Raw genomic sequence first — 18,517 nt, forward strand, 5'->3', positions numbered from 1 at the left:
GCCCCCAAAACGCCCACCCTTCACCACTTCCTATGTGTTTTTGCTGGGAAGAAGAAGTGGTGGAACAAACTCCCCAGCAACACAATTCTGTCTGTATGGTTATAAACTATTGGAACATAAATCATATAAATCATAAAGAAATAATTCCATACGGTACCCAAGGTAACTACACAAGTAGAGCATAAATATATCTTATAGACATGTGTAAAGCGATAGATTACTATACATTTTAAACATCAGCACAATAATACATATAAACAACAATTACAATAAAAATCACAATAATCACATCATAGTAAGAAAGTATAAATCAGGAAGAATACTTAACTTTCGTGTGTTGTCTACACCTCAACGTCCACCAGAAAAAGTGCCATGACTATTTTAAAACATTATTTCGAACAGTCATACTATCCCGCCAAAATTGACCAATCACAGACAAGTAAGCTTTATACACAAATAACTAAATTCACAATTGAAATAAACTAATTTAAACACACCAAATCTTATTTAAAACTTATAACGATAATTTTAATATTTATTTTATCATTAAACATGTAAGATTTTAGATATAAAATTTAATGAACATAAAACAATTACATAAAGGTACCCTCGTTTTCATGTGCGTTTACAGAGACAGTAAAAATATTCAATATTTGACATTTAAAGTTCGTTTACAAAGATAGTTAAAATCAAGAAATATACCATAATCTGACACAGGCATATCAATAATATTTTACGTGGAAAATAAATAGTAATAAAAAAAATCTTAACAGTTCCGGAAAACTAGTATTAACCAATTTTCGGTATAACCATAATAAATAGATGTACAAAATAAATAATGTATTATTCCCCCATCCCGTTTAACTTAATCCTCAAAATTTATATCGGGTTTAAAGAGGATTGCCAAATGTAAACACTAATCTTCGTATCCGGTATCGCTGGGATTTGGCAAACTTTATCCTGAAATGATACACCACTCAATTTCAAGTTCAGTGGAATCTCATCCGATTACACAAAGGAAATATCATTAAAGATACTCTTCTTAATAGTGTACGTTAAAGATTAAGATTAAAGCTTAAAATGTTTTAGTAAGTTTGTGCAAACTATTCGTAACTATTTGTATTCGATAATTCCACGTTATTCTAAACGAATTTTAATTAAACTTGATATAAACATTTCCTTTTTATCTGGGTGTTGAAATAGTTCCCACAGGATATGGTTTAATTACTATAAATCTGCTACAAATAAACTATATAGGGGCTGTAAAAGGAGAATAAGAATTCTGTTTAGACAGAATTTCCTAACAAACTCACATTTTTACTAAGTAATTATTTGTTTTCCATAAATAGCCTATTATTTGTAACAATTAAAAATAGAATACAATTCCATCGTATAAACCTCAGCAGCATCAAAACCTCGATATATTCTGTTTGCACTAATCTGTTGATGTTTATATTCCATTTCACGCTTCGAGATTGAAAGAGCTCACTTCAGCTCGATGTCGACACGCCATCAGTACCCATTCTGCTCCCTTAACAAGGAGTAAATGACAATCAAGTTAATTGTTTGCAATTAGGCTACTTTTGATCAGGGTGTGGTAAATAGTGTCCTCAGGAGAATAAGAATTCTGTTTAGATTGTCCATAAATAGCCTATACCTATACATATATTATTATTTTAAAAATATTAGATAGAGGAGTACTATTCAATTCAATTCAATTCTTTATTTGCGTTCCATATGTAATACAGGTGGTATTTTTATAAAGTTAAAACAATATATTAGAAACAATATGGACCCGGTAGGGCACAGCATAAAAAGGTAGGAGAGGTTTGCGGTACTTATCATTATTACCTAGATTGTTATTTCTTTTGTGTATTATTATTTTGTGTATTACCCTCAACAGCACCAAAACCTCAATATATTCTGTTTGCAATAATCTATTGATGTTTATATTCCATTTTACGCTTCGATATTGAGTTTCTTGCCGGTTCTTCTCCATGAGACCGATTCTTTGGAACCGTGCAACTAGCTGACGTTTTGAAACAGCTTTCACAGGCCCATTTGACAAAAAAAAATGACTTTGATTTTGAAACAGCTCAGTTCAGCTCAATGTCGACACGACATCAGTACCCATTGTGTTCTCCCTTTACATGGAGTAAAGGACAATCAAGTTAATTGTTTGCAATTAGGCTACTTTTCATCTAGATGCGGAAAATAGTGCCCTCAGGACAGGAAAATAAGAATAATATTTCATCATCATCATCATCATCAGCCTATCGCAGTCCACTGCTGGACATAGGCCTCTCCAATCTGAGGCACGCCACTGAGATCAATTTTCGGCTGCTCGCATCCAGCTCGTGCCTGTCAGACACGGTGGAGTGATGACTTGCGCAAGACGGCTGGCAGGAGAATAATATTTAGGTTGTCCATAAATAACCTATACCTATTATATTATTATTCCGAACCAATTAAAAAGCAGAATACTATTCTTTCGTGTATTAACCCTCAACAGCACCAAAACCGCGATATATTCTGTTTGTATTAATCTGTTGATGTTTATATTCCATTTCACGCTTCGAGATTGAGTTTGTTGCCGGTTCTTCTCCATGAGACCAACTCTTTGGAACCGTGCAACTAGTTTGACGTTTTGAAAGAGATTTCATAAGCCTTTTCGAAAAAAAAAATAATACTTGATTTTGATTTTGAAAGAGCTCAGTTTAATTCAATGTCGACATGCCATCAGAACCCATTGTGTCCTACGGTAACAAGGAGTAAGATGACAATCAAGTTAATTGTTTGCAAATTGGAACGAATAACAATGGCATCTGGAGTCAGTTAAATTGAGTTATTAGAAAAATATTATTAGATAAATAAACTTTGATTTTAAAAATGTAATTTAGAATAGAATTATAAAGCCAAAGAGTTAGTTCGTTGGCCAAGTCCGATTATAAATGTTTTCAGTGTTACAGCTTATTTATCGATGAAGGCTAAAGGCTCCGGATGACTACCTAGTACCGCCTAAACCGCTTATGAAAAGTTAATAAATAATTTATTTTAATTTCCCACTTTTGATTTTGAATATATATTTTTTAAAAATTGTTCGTTTACACAAACACACACACAGAATATAGACAAGAAGAAAAATAGAATACAATGGTACATAGGCACAGCTTATTTCATAAGAAATTTCTTCCAACAGGCCCGTTATGTTGTGTTTCCTCTATTCAATTTATCTAAAATTAACTGCTAGTTCCGATTGGTATACAATTGACAATTCCCATAGACGTAGGGGAAAGTGGTATAAGATGGGGTCGTGGGGTAAGATGGGAATTGCGAAAAAAAGAATGTTCCAAACATGCTTTGAAATTACTACTAACGTCATCTAAAGGTCTTTTGAGTAACTTCTTCAGTGCCGCAAGTGTCATGGCAGAAAGTGCCTGCATTGAGATTTCATAAGTAATTTATTGATTTTGACGCTTTTGATCTAATATTTCGATTAAGTGATCTACGTGACTGTGTGAAATATGTGACAATAAGACGGACAAAGTATTTTTTTCGTAAACCTGACATATTTTGCCAATTTATGAGCAATGTTTCAATTGAGTAGCTTTGGTTTTCTAATCTCAAAAAAAAAAAAGTTTGGTTGATTGTCGTTTGGGGCATAATGGGGTACCACGGTAGGTACCATACTTACGGAATCTCCATACAAAGCTAAACTAGAAGAAAGACAAAGAAGTAAGAAACCGAAAACACAAAATAAGAAGACACAAAAGAAAACCAATAAAAAACTAAAAAGAGAGCCAAAAAAATGATGAATCTGAAAGTGACACTAAGGATACTGAATATTAATACTGTGAGGGTTTGTATTCTCAATCTACTGAAGGATGGATCACTCTTGTCAGTTGTGTGGAAGATGGGCGCATTGTCCATGTACAGGAGTTGAAGACGATGATGATGAGGCGGTACATATTTGTCCAAATTGTGGCGATAGTGATTGATTTAATGTACCCCACAATCATACCCCACCTTGCCCCATTGACGGAGGCAAGATGGGGCAAGACACGGTTTTGAAAAAAAATGTTTTTTCATATGAAGATTTGAATTTTTAAGTTATTGTTGATTAGAATATAAGAGAACTAATACTGACTGTTTCTTAATTAAAGTTTCTTTTTCGTATAATAATTTTTTGTTTGTATTTCAGCATCTTTTCCTTAAAGGCCCCATCTTATACCACTTTCCCCTACACAAACGTACGTGCGTAAACAAAACAAAATCAAAATCAGAACAAACTCATTTGCGAACAATATTTACATTTTCACTACAGCAATAAACATAGATACAATTCTCGGTATCAAAGGATTGTGTATGTGTGTATATATGAGTGCGAGTTTGTGCAAGAGTGTGTGTGAGTGCGTGTGTGTATATTTGGGTGTTGAATTTGCAAGCGCCTGCCAATACGTAGATACGGTTCTTACAATATTAGGCTCCCCTAATCCCAACGGATGACCTGCTTATAAGGGTTGTGGTTGGGCCATGAAAATCCCGGACGCATTTTGATTGTTTTAAATTAATTACTTAATTCATTATTACGTGAAAGATTTGGACGGGTAGCTAGGAAAGGCAGCAGCTCCCTTATATATTTACATTTTTTTTTCAAGTTGCAGCAATATTGTACAAACTGTGATTTAGCTGTCTGTCACAGCGTAGCGCAACACATTCCAAGCGGCAAAAATCTGTTGTCCTAATTTCCGACCGGTAGTGTGAAAATGCTGTAATTTCATTTTACAGCCTTCTTTTCTTTTTTCATGGGATTGCTCGGTGAGAGGCCTTTCATTTTGCCATTCGAAAACAAAACCCCAAAAAAGAGATAAAATGTTTAAAAATCGCCGGCTTCAAAGCCCCAGTTTATAACCAGTTGATCCAAGAACGGCCTCAAAGGCTTTGGTAGCATGTGCCACTAAAAGTTTGTTTGGACGTGTTCCTAATTGTTTCTCTCCAATGTTCTGCTATTTGTCTTTACCTAAGCAGACAGTTGCTATTGCTAGGTTGTAGGTATAGGTACTACATACACTTCGTTGCAAAAAATTGAGCACCTGCGATTTTCGGCATTTTCCAGATTATGAATATGTTTAAAAAGCATTGGAATGTATCGCGAAAGGCAGTTATAAAAACGTTTTCCGAATTTTAGTTATTTAGAAAAAAGTTTTTGAAATTTTCATATTAGTTTCGAATAGGTCGACTAATCGACGTTTAGGAGTTTTAGTTTTAATTAGTATCTACCTACTGTCATATTTTAAAATTCAATCATTCTCATTATGTACAACATTGCAATAAAAAATTAAAAAGTTTAGTAAGTTTAGATTATTTCATCTATCCAATAAAACCGAAGTCGTACCTTATACACATACAGATTCGTTTTTAAGTCCCGTTTGTTTATAAATATGTTTAAAATTCGCGAAGGTTTAAAAATCTTTATAAAACAAAGGATGCCTATTTTTTTTTGCAACGCAGTTTATATACCAATACCTGTTTGTTACCGTTTGATTTATTGGCTTGTACCTTGCAATTTATGGAGAGGAATCTACGAGGAAGGGGCTATTAACATTTTATAAGCTACACATTTCAGGAGATTAAGAGACCTGTCTAATGGGTAGGTGGAAAATTGCAAGAAACTTTGTTTTGGGTCAAGAAAAGAAAAAAAATTGTAAGTATGCTTAATATTGAAGTAAATAATTTAGATTAAAGTGAAAAACAGCTTTATTTATATTCATAAGCTTTACTAAATGGAGGGAAAATTCAAATTGAGCTTTCGTGAAAAAAATACCAGGCTTCAGTTACTGTTTTTCTTGCCACTTACTGTAGAGAAGTTTATTACATTCTTACTAGAAAAATAAGTTTTTCAGATAAAGGCGAAATATTCTTATTATTATTCGTATTGTATTAAATAATTTTAATAATGAATTAATTAAACTTCTTAATTTAATAAAAATACAACAACTATCAAATCTTTTCATTATATTGTATAAATAAAAAAAGAAGGCTTATCCTCTCAACACTTGCAATTTTTAGGCTGTAATATTAACCTACACAGAATACTCATTGTAAGGATACATGAGAGCTGAAATGGAAAATTTCCATTTTCTCAACTGTAGGTACCTAGGCTCGTACATAAAAGAACGTTGGTACTGAGACTAGACTTTACATTCTGGTGTAAAGTCATTTTTATAACCCTGAATGTTTGGATGTGAGCATGCATGGGATAAAAATGCTGAATGTTGTTTGATGAAACTTCATAGTAGGTAGGTAAGAATAGGTAGGTACGCATCAAAATAACACATAATTCTTTTGTGTATTCTTTTTATGTGAGTTCGTGAAATAGCTTGAAGCCGACATACATTAATAATAATCCTTACACACATGACTTCAGTTTTGAGGTTTAAAATGTAAATATGGTTATTATTATTGAATCCAATGCTTAGACATGACATTATCTTCTTAAAATATGAAATTCAATTAATTTCCTCGAAATAAAAACTACTTTGTCACTAATCTGTTTTACTGGTACACCCTACCCTAGTACTAAGCTTAAACAATAGCGATAGTTCATAAAGCACAGAGTTTACAGAAATATCTAGATTCTAGATTATTAGTTTGTAACTAATAGTTCACAACAATGGTCTTTGTTTGTCACGATATTAAATTGATATCATGAATCTATTGATTTCATTGGAGAACGTTACCTGATTAGAACTAACGTTGATTGAATTAATTTGTTTAGAAATTTGGTTATATTGATGTCCAGGTCTATTAGGTACAGTTAACAACGTGATAAAAGGGATCATATGTATACCAAGAACATATCTGTGCCAAATTTTATCAATAGATAACAATCGCTGTAAAAGCGGCACAAACCCAGCTATGTACATAATATTTCATACATTATTTAAGGATCAACAAACAAGTAGGAATGGAAACAAATTGAAAGTAAAACGTCCCAAATTCGAGGAAAAATATTCTATAAATTCACATAGAAAAACTAGAACAATGACATGTAACATACTCAAAGAAAGTCGTATAGAAAGACCTTTTTACGTAAGTTATAAACTGCGTCTCAAACGACGAACTTTTAAGAGTTCCTTTTGTTCATATTTAATAGGAACGCGCGTACGTGATCCTTTGAGACGGAAATGTAAAAAAAATACACTATCAAGAATTGCTTGTCAAGTCAAAGTAACCTTTTTTTGATATCACAACCTTTTCCTGGTTTCGTAGCCATTCTCAAATTAATGTCTGGATTTTTATTTGTAAGTACAGATATTTCCGCAGATTTCGCGGAAACTACAACAAAATATAATTATCTAATGTGTTACTAAAAGGTACTTTAAACATACTGGAATTTTTTCCCTGTTTAGAAGGAATTCTTGTTAAACAAATGAACAGACCTGATTTTTTTTATAAAAATTATTTTAGACGGAAGGTTTACATTGATAGACAGATAATTTCAAGGAATTTTACACGTACTTAACATAACACACATACCTATTTAATAAATAATACTAACATAGGTAATACTTCATTCTTTCTTTCTTTTTCTTCTTTTATGTGATGATAATATTGCTACAAATCCAATTTTCTTTTGTCCACAGCATCGGTAGCCAGGATCGCTAAGTTTCTTGGCGGGATGGGCACACCTCTAGTGACGACCGGTGGTTTTACTTTCGACTTTGTCAAGCCTAAGCAAACTTGCCAAGACGAGTTTTATATGCTGGTGCGGGCAGGACCACTTGGTTTTGAAGACTTGGCATATTTTCTCATTGATTTGATGAGACAGTGAGTATTTAATCTCTTTTTAAAATTATCTCATAGTTGATATCAATACAATGCTGAATAAGATACTTTTTGGGGCCGATTTTTAAATCATCCGAAAACTTCTATTTGATTTGAGCAATAAATGTAGAAGGTTGATTAATCAAACATATTATGTTTTGACTTCTGATAAAAGTTTTCTGGCGATTTAAAAAAGTTCGGCTCGTTAAGAAGGATACAGGTATGTATATAGGTATTACGTAAATGTTCTGTTAAAACTAACAGCCTTACTTATAAACGTGAATTAAATATAAGTAATACTTAAGGGCTCTTTAAGAAAATTCTTACTTATAAACGTTGCTTAAGCATGTCTTAACTAACATTTAATCACTACTTAAGACTTTAAGTAGTGATTAGTTAAAATGTTGCTTAGAAGGTGATTACAGATGTTATAAGTAAGGGGGTAAGTTCTTAAAATCATAAGGGTGTTAAAGACTCCACTTAAGACAGCTTTTTCAATGTTTCCTTCGTAACCAATCGTTGAAACTGAAATAAATTGAAAAAGTTGTCGCGTGTGAGTTTTTCCCTTCGATTTATCGTCATTAAAAGTTCAAGAGGTACGTATTGAAAAGATTTTCATAGAATTCTTTGCTTCAAGCTGTGTTTGACGTAGATACTTATAAGTTTTCACCGTTAAAGGTAAGTGAGCACTTATTTGGTTTGATCGGTGTCGGGTACAATAATCTTGTCTTTGACTGCAAAATATATTAAAGTAGGTATTAAGTTTTCAAAATGTTTGAAAAGATAAAGTAATTTTGAAAAGCTAAAGCATCAAAAGATTTTATTAAAGCTCAGGTATTTTAACATATAATTTTGTAGGGCCTTTGATACGAAATTCCATGAATATTTTTGAAATACATTAATTACTTCAAATTCTAGTACCTAGGTTAGCAACTAATTATATTATTTTCTGGTATTTTTTTAACTATTCATGGCATAAATCAGACTTGTATTAAATCTTCAAACTTTGTCTAGTAGTTTTTTAAGTACTTTCTACCTGGTGTTCTGAAAGGTTGAAAATACAAGCTTCAACCAGTTACCTTTGACAACCTTTACGGCGAGCTCACAAACAACAAAGTAAATTCAAGTTTACTTTTCGTTGTTTCCTCGAAATACTAACAGGATTTAGGCTATTAGGCTAACTAACAGTGTTTCGGATACATAGGTACAAAAGATCTAATCGCGCTCAATTTTAAAACTACTACCTTTATTTACTCAATAGGTGTTTCCCGCGGCTTTACGCGCGTCCCGTGGAAATTACTTCTCATATCCGGATAAAATATAAAATGCCCCATGTCACCTAGATATGGTGTAGCATCTTCAGGCTAAACAAACAAACAGAAAAAGTTTCCTCTTTACTATTTTAGTTTAGGATTACCTATAGATAGGCTATTCTGAATTGCATTAAAATTGGGTTCAGCCGTATTGCAAATTATACCTATAAACCTACTAGTTACGGGTTCACAAGAACCTTATGTCCATTTCTAGTGAGTTTCTTCGAAATCACTGCGTCTAAACAAGAACTAAATAATTATCCTTTATTGTTTACTAGCTTTTGCCCGCAACTTCGTTCGCGTGGAATAGTGACTACCAGCAGATTTTTGATTTGACCAATAGATGGCGCTATATGTCCGGAATATTTTTTTTTTGTAATAAAAACTATCCTATGTCCTTTCTCAAGTTTCAAACTATGTCTGTACCAAATTTCACACAAATCGGTTCAGTAGTTTAGGCGTGAAGAAAAGACAGACAGACAGACAGACAGACAGAGTTACTTTCGCATTTATAATATTAGTTTGGATTTACTATTGTTGCCAAGGTCTCCTCTCCTATTAGGACCTCCTTGTCCCCTTAAATAGTGGAGTCCTGACACGTGTATTGATCTCCCACTAGCTTAAGATCAGTTGTCAACTGTTTCTCACGATGTTTCTCTACCTTTTGTTGGAAGTCACTGAAATAGTTGTGAGTACGTTATGAGTTTGGTGCAATGGTTGGCGTTGGTAAAACTTAGTACTTAACAACAACTTACAAGACTTACAAACTTACTAGGTTACGTATTTTTATAGAAAAATGTTTACTGAAAAGCGATTTTAATGAGAAAATGTTAGTTTGTAGTTAGTTTCATACATAACAAATTTTTACAAATTGAATCGTATTTTATTCATTTATTACTGTTTTTATTCACTAAACATTTTTCATATTTCAGTTTATCATTATAATTTATAGGTTATAAAAACTTTCCTAGACTAAGCTAAAAAAAGACTTTACTTACTCCTACATTTTCACCCATTTTGATAAATACTTAATCAGCTCAAATAATCGCTCCCGCTGATAAATTGCGCTGCACCTTCACCTAACAGGCAATTGATTGCTGACCGAACGTTAATCGTTATCTCTATCCCATAACTTCTGTAAGGCCTTAGATAATTCAACCAACTGGAGACGCCATTACCTTCCTTTATGCGAAAAGTACGAAAGCGCCTCTCATAGCTCTATGTACAACTATACTTAAATGTGTAGGTTAAATTTATGCTTGTGTTTGTTATTGCAGTCGTGTACGTGTGTTGATGTGATTGAAAATCCATGAGTGAGCTATCAGTATTTGTTGCGTTACCTCGCTCTCTCGCTTACGTAGGAAGAACTTTTCGAACTATTATTTGTGTTCATTGCGGCACTATTGGTTTAAATGCTCTAAGTGTAAGGCTTACTATAAGCTGAGAAAATGGCTCACCATTATAGTATAGCCATTCATTCGGATAGTGTGGGACTATGGCCATTTAGGACGTTAAATGCGTTTTTCGGAGGGTAGTTGAAATTAAGTGACGCGCGAACCAATTTAATGGTTGGCAATTAGACAAGGGATCTTATTCTGGTTATCTAAAAGTGGTATTTTATCATCGAGTTGAGTTTTATTTACTCAAAGTCCTTACGTATTTTTATTTTTTATCCAAGCAAAACTTATACTATGGTTAGGTATGGGCAATTGATAATCAAACTTTCAAGTGCCAAAAGCGGCAGCTTTTTGGTTAAAAATTATAATATGTCCAGATTGAATCAAAAAACTATATGTAAGTAGGTGATATAGCGGGAATCGAACCCGCAACCTTAGGTGCAGCGCTATTAGAAATCATCATCTGACTAGTCTTTTTGCAACATATTAGGGTCGGCATCCAGTCTAACCGCATGCAGCAGAGTAATAGTGTTTTAAAAGGAGCAACTGCCTATCTGATCTCTTCAACCCAGTTACCTACGTAACCCGTTTAAAAATACGCCCTACAAAATAAAGCCTTTACTTGTTTTGGGTTATATTGATAATAAAATTACAAGGGACAAAATGGTATTACCTTGTAACTTTGTTCACAAACTTCTTCCATTAATTAATATCAAAGTCACGATAATAGACAAGATACAGAGCAGGTTTAGTTCGGTAAAGGTGAGGTACGGAAATTAATTGAAAGTAAAATTAGTATCGAAAATCATACTTATTATAAATCATAGTTATTTACATACGCTGTATTTTAGGGCTTATATACTTACTGCAAGCTTTTAGTCGAATAATAGTTTGATTTAAGTCAAAAATCAATGTGCGGTAAATGCACACCATTGCAGCGATCGGGTATCCAGTCAATCCAACGAGGGACTCTTTTGTTAGGATTAAATGATTTGGTACAGTAAATAATAACATTTCTTGCGAAAAACACGGTTGAACAAGCAAACAAAAAGTTGACAGTGTTATAATATTGTACAAACTTGACGAACTTTTTTTCAATTTCTGAAAGCCAGTTACGTTAAAATACTTAACGCCTCGTTTAGTAAACTCGACTCTGATCTTGGAAGAGATTATTTTAATTCCGGGATTCATTCATAAAGTTCGTGTTTAGAATACAACCGAGCTTTTTGTCTTGGGCGGGTTAAACTTATTAATTACACTCATTATTTATTTCTACACAAAGGCGTGTTTATTTATTAACTGGAAAGTTACGTTATTGAATTTTATATAGATAACTTTATATGTTTGTTATAAAATTGGTTATATTAGTTTCACTTTCCACTCAGTTTTCTGCGTCGAAATTTTCCCGAGGTTTCAAATATTTCCTGAGTCTTGAGGGAATACCTTTACTTATCCAGACACCAAGTAAAACCGCATTATAGCTCTTACCGGGTAAAATAAAACACAACGTAAAATATAGGGAAATTCACCTTCAGACAGAAAGTATTGCCGCTAATAATAAATACGAAAGTAACTTTCTGTCAGTCCGTCTGATGCTCTTTCACGCTAAAACTATTGAACCGATTCTTCTTCTTCTTTCGTGTCGATGACATTGGACCGATATAAACGAAATTGGGTACACAGATTGTCTAGTGCTTGAAGATGTAACAAAGGGTACCTACTTACTTTTATCCGGGTACGGGATGTAGCTACCTAGCTAGCAGAAGCTGGTATCAAAATAAACAGACGGATTTTACGCATTTCCTAAATTACGATTACCCAATCGTAAATTATTGTAGATTAAAAGAGAGCCTTTATTTCATGATTTCGTGTTCAAAGGATCTGTAATTAGGAATTTGGCTTTAATTAAAAGCAAAAAATCTAGGCTTTTTTATTTTCGTCATTTTCTATGGTCTGTGGTAATAACAAAGCCTTGATCAGTAATTGGTACATAGCTAAAAAATGAATTTACTTGTTATTGAAGTAATATTTCTATGGAGTCAAAATAAAATAATTACTATTGACTTTGCCCAATTCAAAGGTTTTTATTTCAAATAAATATAATATGTAAGATAAAATTTTATCCGGATGACTTAAATAAAACCATTAATTTAAAACAAAGAAAATCTCGGAAAACAGCTTGAATGATGTAGGTAATATTACTCCATATTATGTAACTCTGAACATTTCAATAGAAAGACAAACAAACCGCACTTTGCCTTCTAATAATAGAAACAGAATTCATAAACTTATCTGTAGCGTTGTCACTCAAATGTCCAAAAATAATAAGCGTTGGGCTTTCAGCCTTATCTAGATTTATCTATACCTACGTATTTATTTAACAAAGTACGTACTTTCGCCTAAAATGTACGCCACTTGACATTTTCTGAATAATTTTGTGGGTTCCTGAATTTAGTTATTGTTTGGTTTTTAGAATTTTTGTTTTTTCGAAGGAACTTAAAGACTAAAATATGTAGATAAGAACTGACAGACGGAGCGTTTAAATCAAATTATTAAGTCCTCATCCATTTTCACTGACAATATTTCTGAAAACAACTGCTTAATTTGAAAATTGAACGTAAAACTTTAATAGTAAAGAGTTATTTCACAAAAACTGACGTTTATGTTGTGTTCCCAACATGGATCTAAGATTATGGTTGGCACATACCTACCTACTTACTTAATGTTAGAATTATCTAGTCTTAACTGATTGTCCCTCGTTCCCTTCCTAGGTAACAACTATTGTTATCCTTTGTGGTAGGTAGGTACTTGTCTTTCCCATGAACTGCCTCTGATAAAACAAAAAGGTTTTGTTGTCGTTTTAACACATGGGCCCTTTTGCATTGTTTGTCGGCTATCTCAACTGCCTCTAACCATAATAAACGTCTAGGTACGTACATATACCCATAGACATTTTACTTGTTAAATTTGTTACCCAAAGCCTATCTTTATCTTTTCTTTTTTCATTGCAATAACTTCAACACACAGTAGTTAAACAAAAAGATTCGTAATGTAAATTCAACATGAAATTTATTGCAATATCTAATTACATGATTAAATAATATGGTATTAGGATAATTTTGCGTGAATTGTGATTGTTTCCTTGCACGTTTTTCACGGTTTGGCTTTGCTAACACGTTTTTATTTTCACGCCATCTAGCTTCGAGTGGAAGCAACTGCTACTCATCAACGAGCCTGAATCACAGTTGCACGTCGCCGGCAAATCTACGTGCCATCTCATGATGAAGTCCTTCGCCAATTTTCTGAAAAAAGAAGAAATCCTTTACACTCCATGGGACACCACATCAGATGCTGGGCTTAACTACACAGAAAACCTGAAGTTTTACCTCGGCTACAAATACACAAGTAAGTTTAGAATTAAAAACATTCATCCTACTACTCCCGCCATCTATTGGTTACAGCGGTAAGTAAAACGAGTTCTAACTACGGCCAAGAGGTGGCGCTGCTACACTGAGACTAGTGTGAAAGCAAAAACCTAGAACATTTTTCGTTCTGCTACTCAACAACAGATGTCGCTAGCATCTTTTTAAAATGAATCCGGTTATCAACAGATTCGGATGGGGTCGTGCGGCATTGCTTTACGATACTCCGGCTTACGAAAGTTTAGTGGGGGGCTCTGGCGGGTACTTAATGGCCGCTACTATCCACGGCTACATGTTGGGCTCGTCGATAGAAGTTTTCGGCTGGGAAATGATGGCCCAACAATCTTTCGAAGACATGTTGGTTCAGATAGTAGGAAACGATTTCGCGAGTGAGTTGTTTTGAACGGGAGGGGATGTTTTACTGCTTTGAACTTGCAATAAACCTTGGTTACGCATTGTGGCTATGCTTACCTATAACATGTTGGGCAAATGACATCTACTACTGAATTAGGTAGTTTTATTTCGTTTGATTAAAACTTTTCTCAAGTTATCGTAGTTTCTCAATTAAACATATTTTAAGTACCTACTTAAATCCCTACATTTAATAGGTATTTAGCGACATTGCCCTTTCTAGATCACAATGCATAGCCGAATTGTTTGAAGCACCAATTTACAACCTGCCACGAGTGTTCGCACGTGTGACTATTGAATTTTGCACTGAAACAGTTTTTCACACGGTTTTCAAATATTTATCTTTTCGGTACACTTTCCAGCTTTACGTGGAGTTTTATTTTTACATCGACTACATAGCCAGCCAATTTATTTCCTACAGATATTTTTTGACGGGACTTTTTATTAAAAAAGAAAACTTAGTTTATTTTTTTAATATTTTAAATACTAGTTTATGTACTTATATAAAAAGTTTTATGAAGATTTTTTATCTTTAGAACCAAATAGGATATACATACATAGCTAATGAAAATCTCATACACAAATCTACATAATACCTATAAGCATAATATCCATGAAAATCAGCACTACATTTTAATCGACATACGAAGCATTGCTTGAATAAGTTCATACTCAATCATTTTCCCACTCTATGATCCTAGTAATAAGGTTGAAATTAATTAATCGTCTATTTGTCCAGTGTCTAACTTATAGGCTTAGTATCAGTTGCTTCGGTGATTTTAGTTATCTAAGTTGCTTTGACGGTCCAATTTGGGACTATCTGAATAGACCCGATTACTATCGAGCGGTTGGATTAAGAAAGTGATTCGGTTTCGCTATGGTTTTCCTATTTATCTTATCTAGGCATTTGACTTAAGTAATTGATTTACTTACTAAGCAATGTTATGTTTTTGTTAACAAGTGTGTCTGATAAACTTAAAAATACAAAGTACAAATTCTGCAAAAATAGTTTATGTTTTTCCAATATTCAAAATATTTCAGCACTTTCCACAATATGATTTTAGGATAATTTGATTTGTAGTAAACAAAACAGACTTGTTTCTAAACAAAATTTTATATATGTATACGATATTTTTGATACGAAAATTCTAATTAGTGTATAAAACCAACAAATTCGTGGGGATTTACGATACTAGGAATTTTCATGTTGCTCGTTACTTTAACGTCCGCTGTAGGAATGTTTCTGAAGCGCACCTGTGTCTGTAATAACAATCACAATAATCTGAAAACATCTTCGTCGACGATAAATTTCGTTTTATTACGATTCCCTAAGTTATACGGATGAAGGAAATGTTATGAATTATTGCCCTTAAATTCAGATTAAAAATGTAAATAAAAGCGCGGACTCCCGAGTCTGCGGTAAGGTTTTATTAATAAAAAAAAAACAGAAAGAATTGTAATAAAAATTATATGATAGTATTGAAATCAAATTACTTCTAAATTTTGTTTCAATACGTTAGAATTCTATAATCCCTCTTCGTCTAAAGCTGGCTTGATTTGAATTGAATTTCACTAATAAAACGCTCTTAAAGATTCTTACTCAAGTTAGGGAATATATAAGAGTATTATGTGTAAAATAAACATCTACGCAAAAAATAAGTCTAAAAGTAACCTTTCCGTAATCCTCACGTGCAAACCTTGGATAATAACTTACATTAGGTCTAAATCCTAAAATCTAGAACCTTTTCAGTTTAAGCGTCATACTTAGGTAGATCTTGTTATTTAATAGTACCTATTTAAATATGTAATGTGTATTATAATGTCATTAGGATTTACCTACCCATTTAAGTAGGCAAGTACCCTATTTAAAATAAACCAATTTTACATTAATGCCAAGACAGAACAAGATAAGTTTATTTTTTGTCATCATCCACAACGACCGTAGATACTCTTGCCTCAAGTTTAACGTCAAATAATATCATAAAACATAAATCTCGCACAGCTGTTACAGAAGCAACAAAAACTATAGAGGACCCACATTATCAGCAGGTACCCTTTTTTGTTTACCCCAAACATGGAGTAAGGAAAATTGAGTGGAGGAGTCATAATGCAGGTCTGCGCCTACTTCTAGGTCAAATACGAACGGAGGGCATGATCAAAACGATTGAACTAACGGAGCGCTCGGGGTCTTTGAGACATCTGTCAACGATTTTTGTTTTTCCAAAAAAATATGCGGGTTCCAAAGAGGGCCCATAAGAGCTGAGATAGTAACTTTCCTCGTCGCCGGTGCACCGCGTTTCGGCTTGCTTCTTTCTTAGAAGATTTTCTGTTATGGCACCTTCGCTAGTCATTTTGTTCTCCATGGTCCCAAAGTATACGCCCTTATATCGGTTATCATTTCCATTTTAGGGTTAGAGGCTTGTGAAATAATGGCTAATGATGCTTCAGGGATGAGGTGAGAATCCAAGTTTTCTATATTCGGTCTTTTGCCACAAGGCTGTGTTTATTTTACGAGTAATTTGATCTAAAAGATTTTGGAACAGGGTTTAAAGGATGATAAGAGATTAAAAATATTGATAATTTATGGTCATCATTGTCAAGTTGTTAATGCCCCTACAGATTATAAATTGCTGCCTATATTTTATTTGATTCCAAAATAAAAGGAAGGTTATTCATCGATGTTGTATGAGGTCAGAAAGCAATTATTTTTACGATTATCTTGACGGAAAAAAATCTAATCCCCAAATCGAAGGCTGAGTAGCAAAGCTTAGTTAATCTATGAACACAAGAATATACACACACCACATATTTAAGGAAAACCCAGAAAAAAACTAACTCAAATAATAACTAGTAATGACAATAAAATCCTAAATGACCCGTGGAGCGTTGATCTCTCTCATCATCGTACAAAAAATACCACATCACCGCAAAACTGAGAAACAAAAAACATGATTTTCAAAAAAATATATGTTATAGCTCCCATATTGTGGCAGGCTAAATACTGTTATGTGAATGTCAAAATATTATCTACTATTAATCAGGTCTGGGCTTGTTTTTGACGCGAATCTGTCTAATGCGCCTGCATTCCAAATAATAAAAAAGATTTCTAGACCACAGTACACTGGTATTTATGGTCTAGAGGTTTTTGTTTTGTGATTTGGTAGATTGGGCATCCGTTAAGTATATAACATTTTTAGGCACATAAACAAATATTTAGGACTCAGAACACGATCTCAATCCTTAAAAATATATCCATTTGAATGATGTAGGATAGAGACAGAAAAGACGTCAAAATGTTGACCCTTTTACAGAGAAAAAAATTGGCAATTGATACTTTTTTTATTATTTGTTATTATTCTAATAGAAGACTTTAAGGCTCATCTTATTTCATCATCTCATCATCATCTCAGCCATAGGACGTCCACTGCTGAACATAGGCCTCCCCCTTTGATCTCCACAGATACCTGTTGGAAGCGACCTGCATCCAGCGTCTTCCGGCGACCTTTATAAGGTCGTCTGTCCACCTCGTTGGTGGACGTCCTACGCTGCGCTTGCTAGTCCGTGGTCTCCACTCCAGCACTTTTCGGCCCCATCTGCCATCTGCTCTGCGAGCAATATGGCCTGCCCATTGCCACTTCAACTTGCTAATCCGGTGGGCTATATCGGTCACTTTGGTTCGTCTACGGATCTCCTCGTTTCGGATTCGATCACGTAGAGAAACACCGAGCATAGCCCTCTCCATAGCTCGTTGAGCGACTTTGAGCTTTGAGATGAGGCCGATAGTGAGAGACCACGTTTCGGTGCCGTAAGTCATCACTGGTAACACACATTGGTTGAAGACTTTCGTCTTGAGGCACTGAGGTATGTCGGACGAAAAGACATTGCGTAGTTTCCCGAACGCTGCCCAGCCGAGTTGGATTCGGCGGTTGACCTCTTTCTCGAAGTTGGACCTACCTAATTGGACTACTTGTCCTAGGTAGATATATGAGTCAACAACTTCGAGTACCGAGCTTCCAACAGAGACTGGGGTGGGCTGAACATGGACATTTGACATAATTTTCGTCTTGTCCATGTTCATTTTCAGGCCCACCCGTTGTGAAACTCGGTCGAGGCCCTCGAGCATCATACTGAGTTCCTCCATCGACTT

The 18,517-nt window shown here is 34.1% G+C and overlaps 1 protein-coding gene across 3 annotated transcripts in view; it reads left to right on the forward strand.

Annotated features, from left to right (window-relative positions):
* Positions 1–18,517, forward strand: part of LOC110371350 (atrial natriuretic peptide receptor 1) — a 239,061-nt gene that overhangs the window by 79,846 nt on the left and 140,698 nt on the right. Inside the window, exons 4-5 of one of the 3 annotated variants that reach the window (XM_064040918.1) lie at positions 7,647–7,830; positions 13,737–13,942. In XM_064040918.1, coding sequence (XP_063896988.1) covers positions 7,647–7,830; positions 13,737–13,942 — 390 coding nt within the window. Of the gene's footprint in view, positions 1–7,646; positions 7,831–13,736; positions 13,943–14,148; positions 14,349–18,517 lie in introns of those variants that run through there. The other 2 variants (XM_064040919.1, XM_021327543.3) reach the window with 2 other exon arrangements.

This window comes from Helicoverpa armigera, chromosome 23, assembly GCF_030705265.1.
Source record: "Helicoverpa armigera isolate CAAS_96S chromosome 23, ASM3070526v1, whole genome shotgun sequence".
Taxonomy (NCBI): domain Eukaryota; kingdom Metazoa; phylum Arthropoda; class Insecta; order Lepidoptera; family Noctuidae; genus Helicoverpa; species Helicoverpa armigera.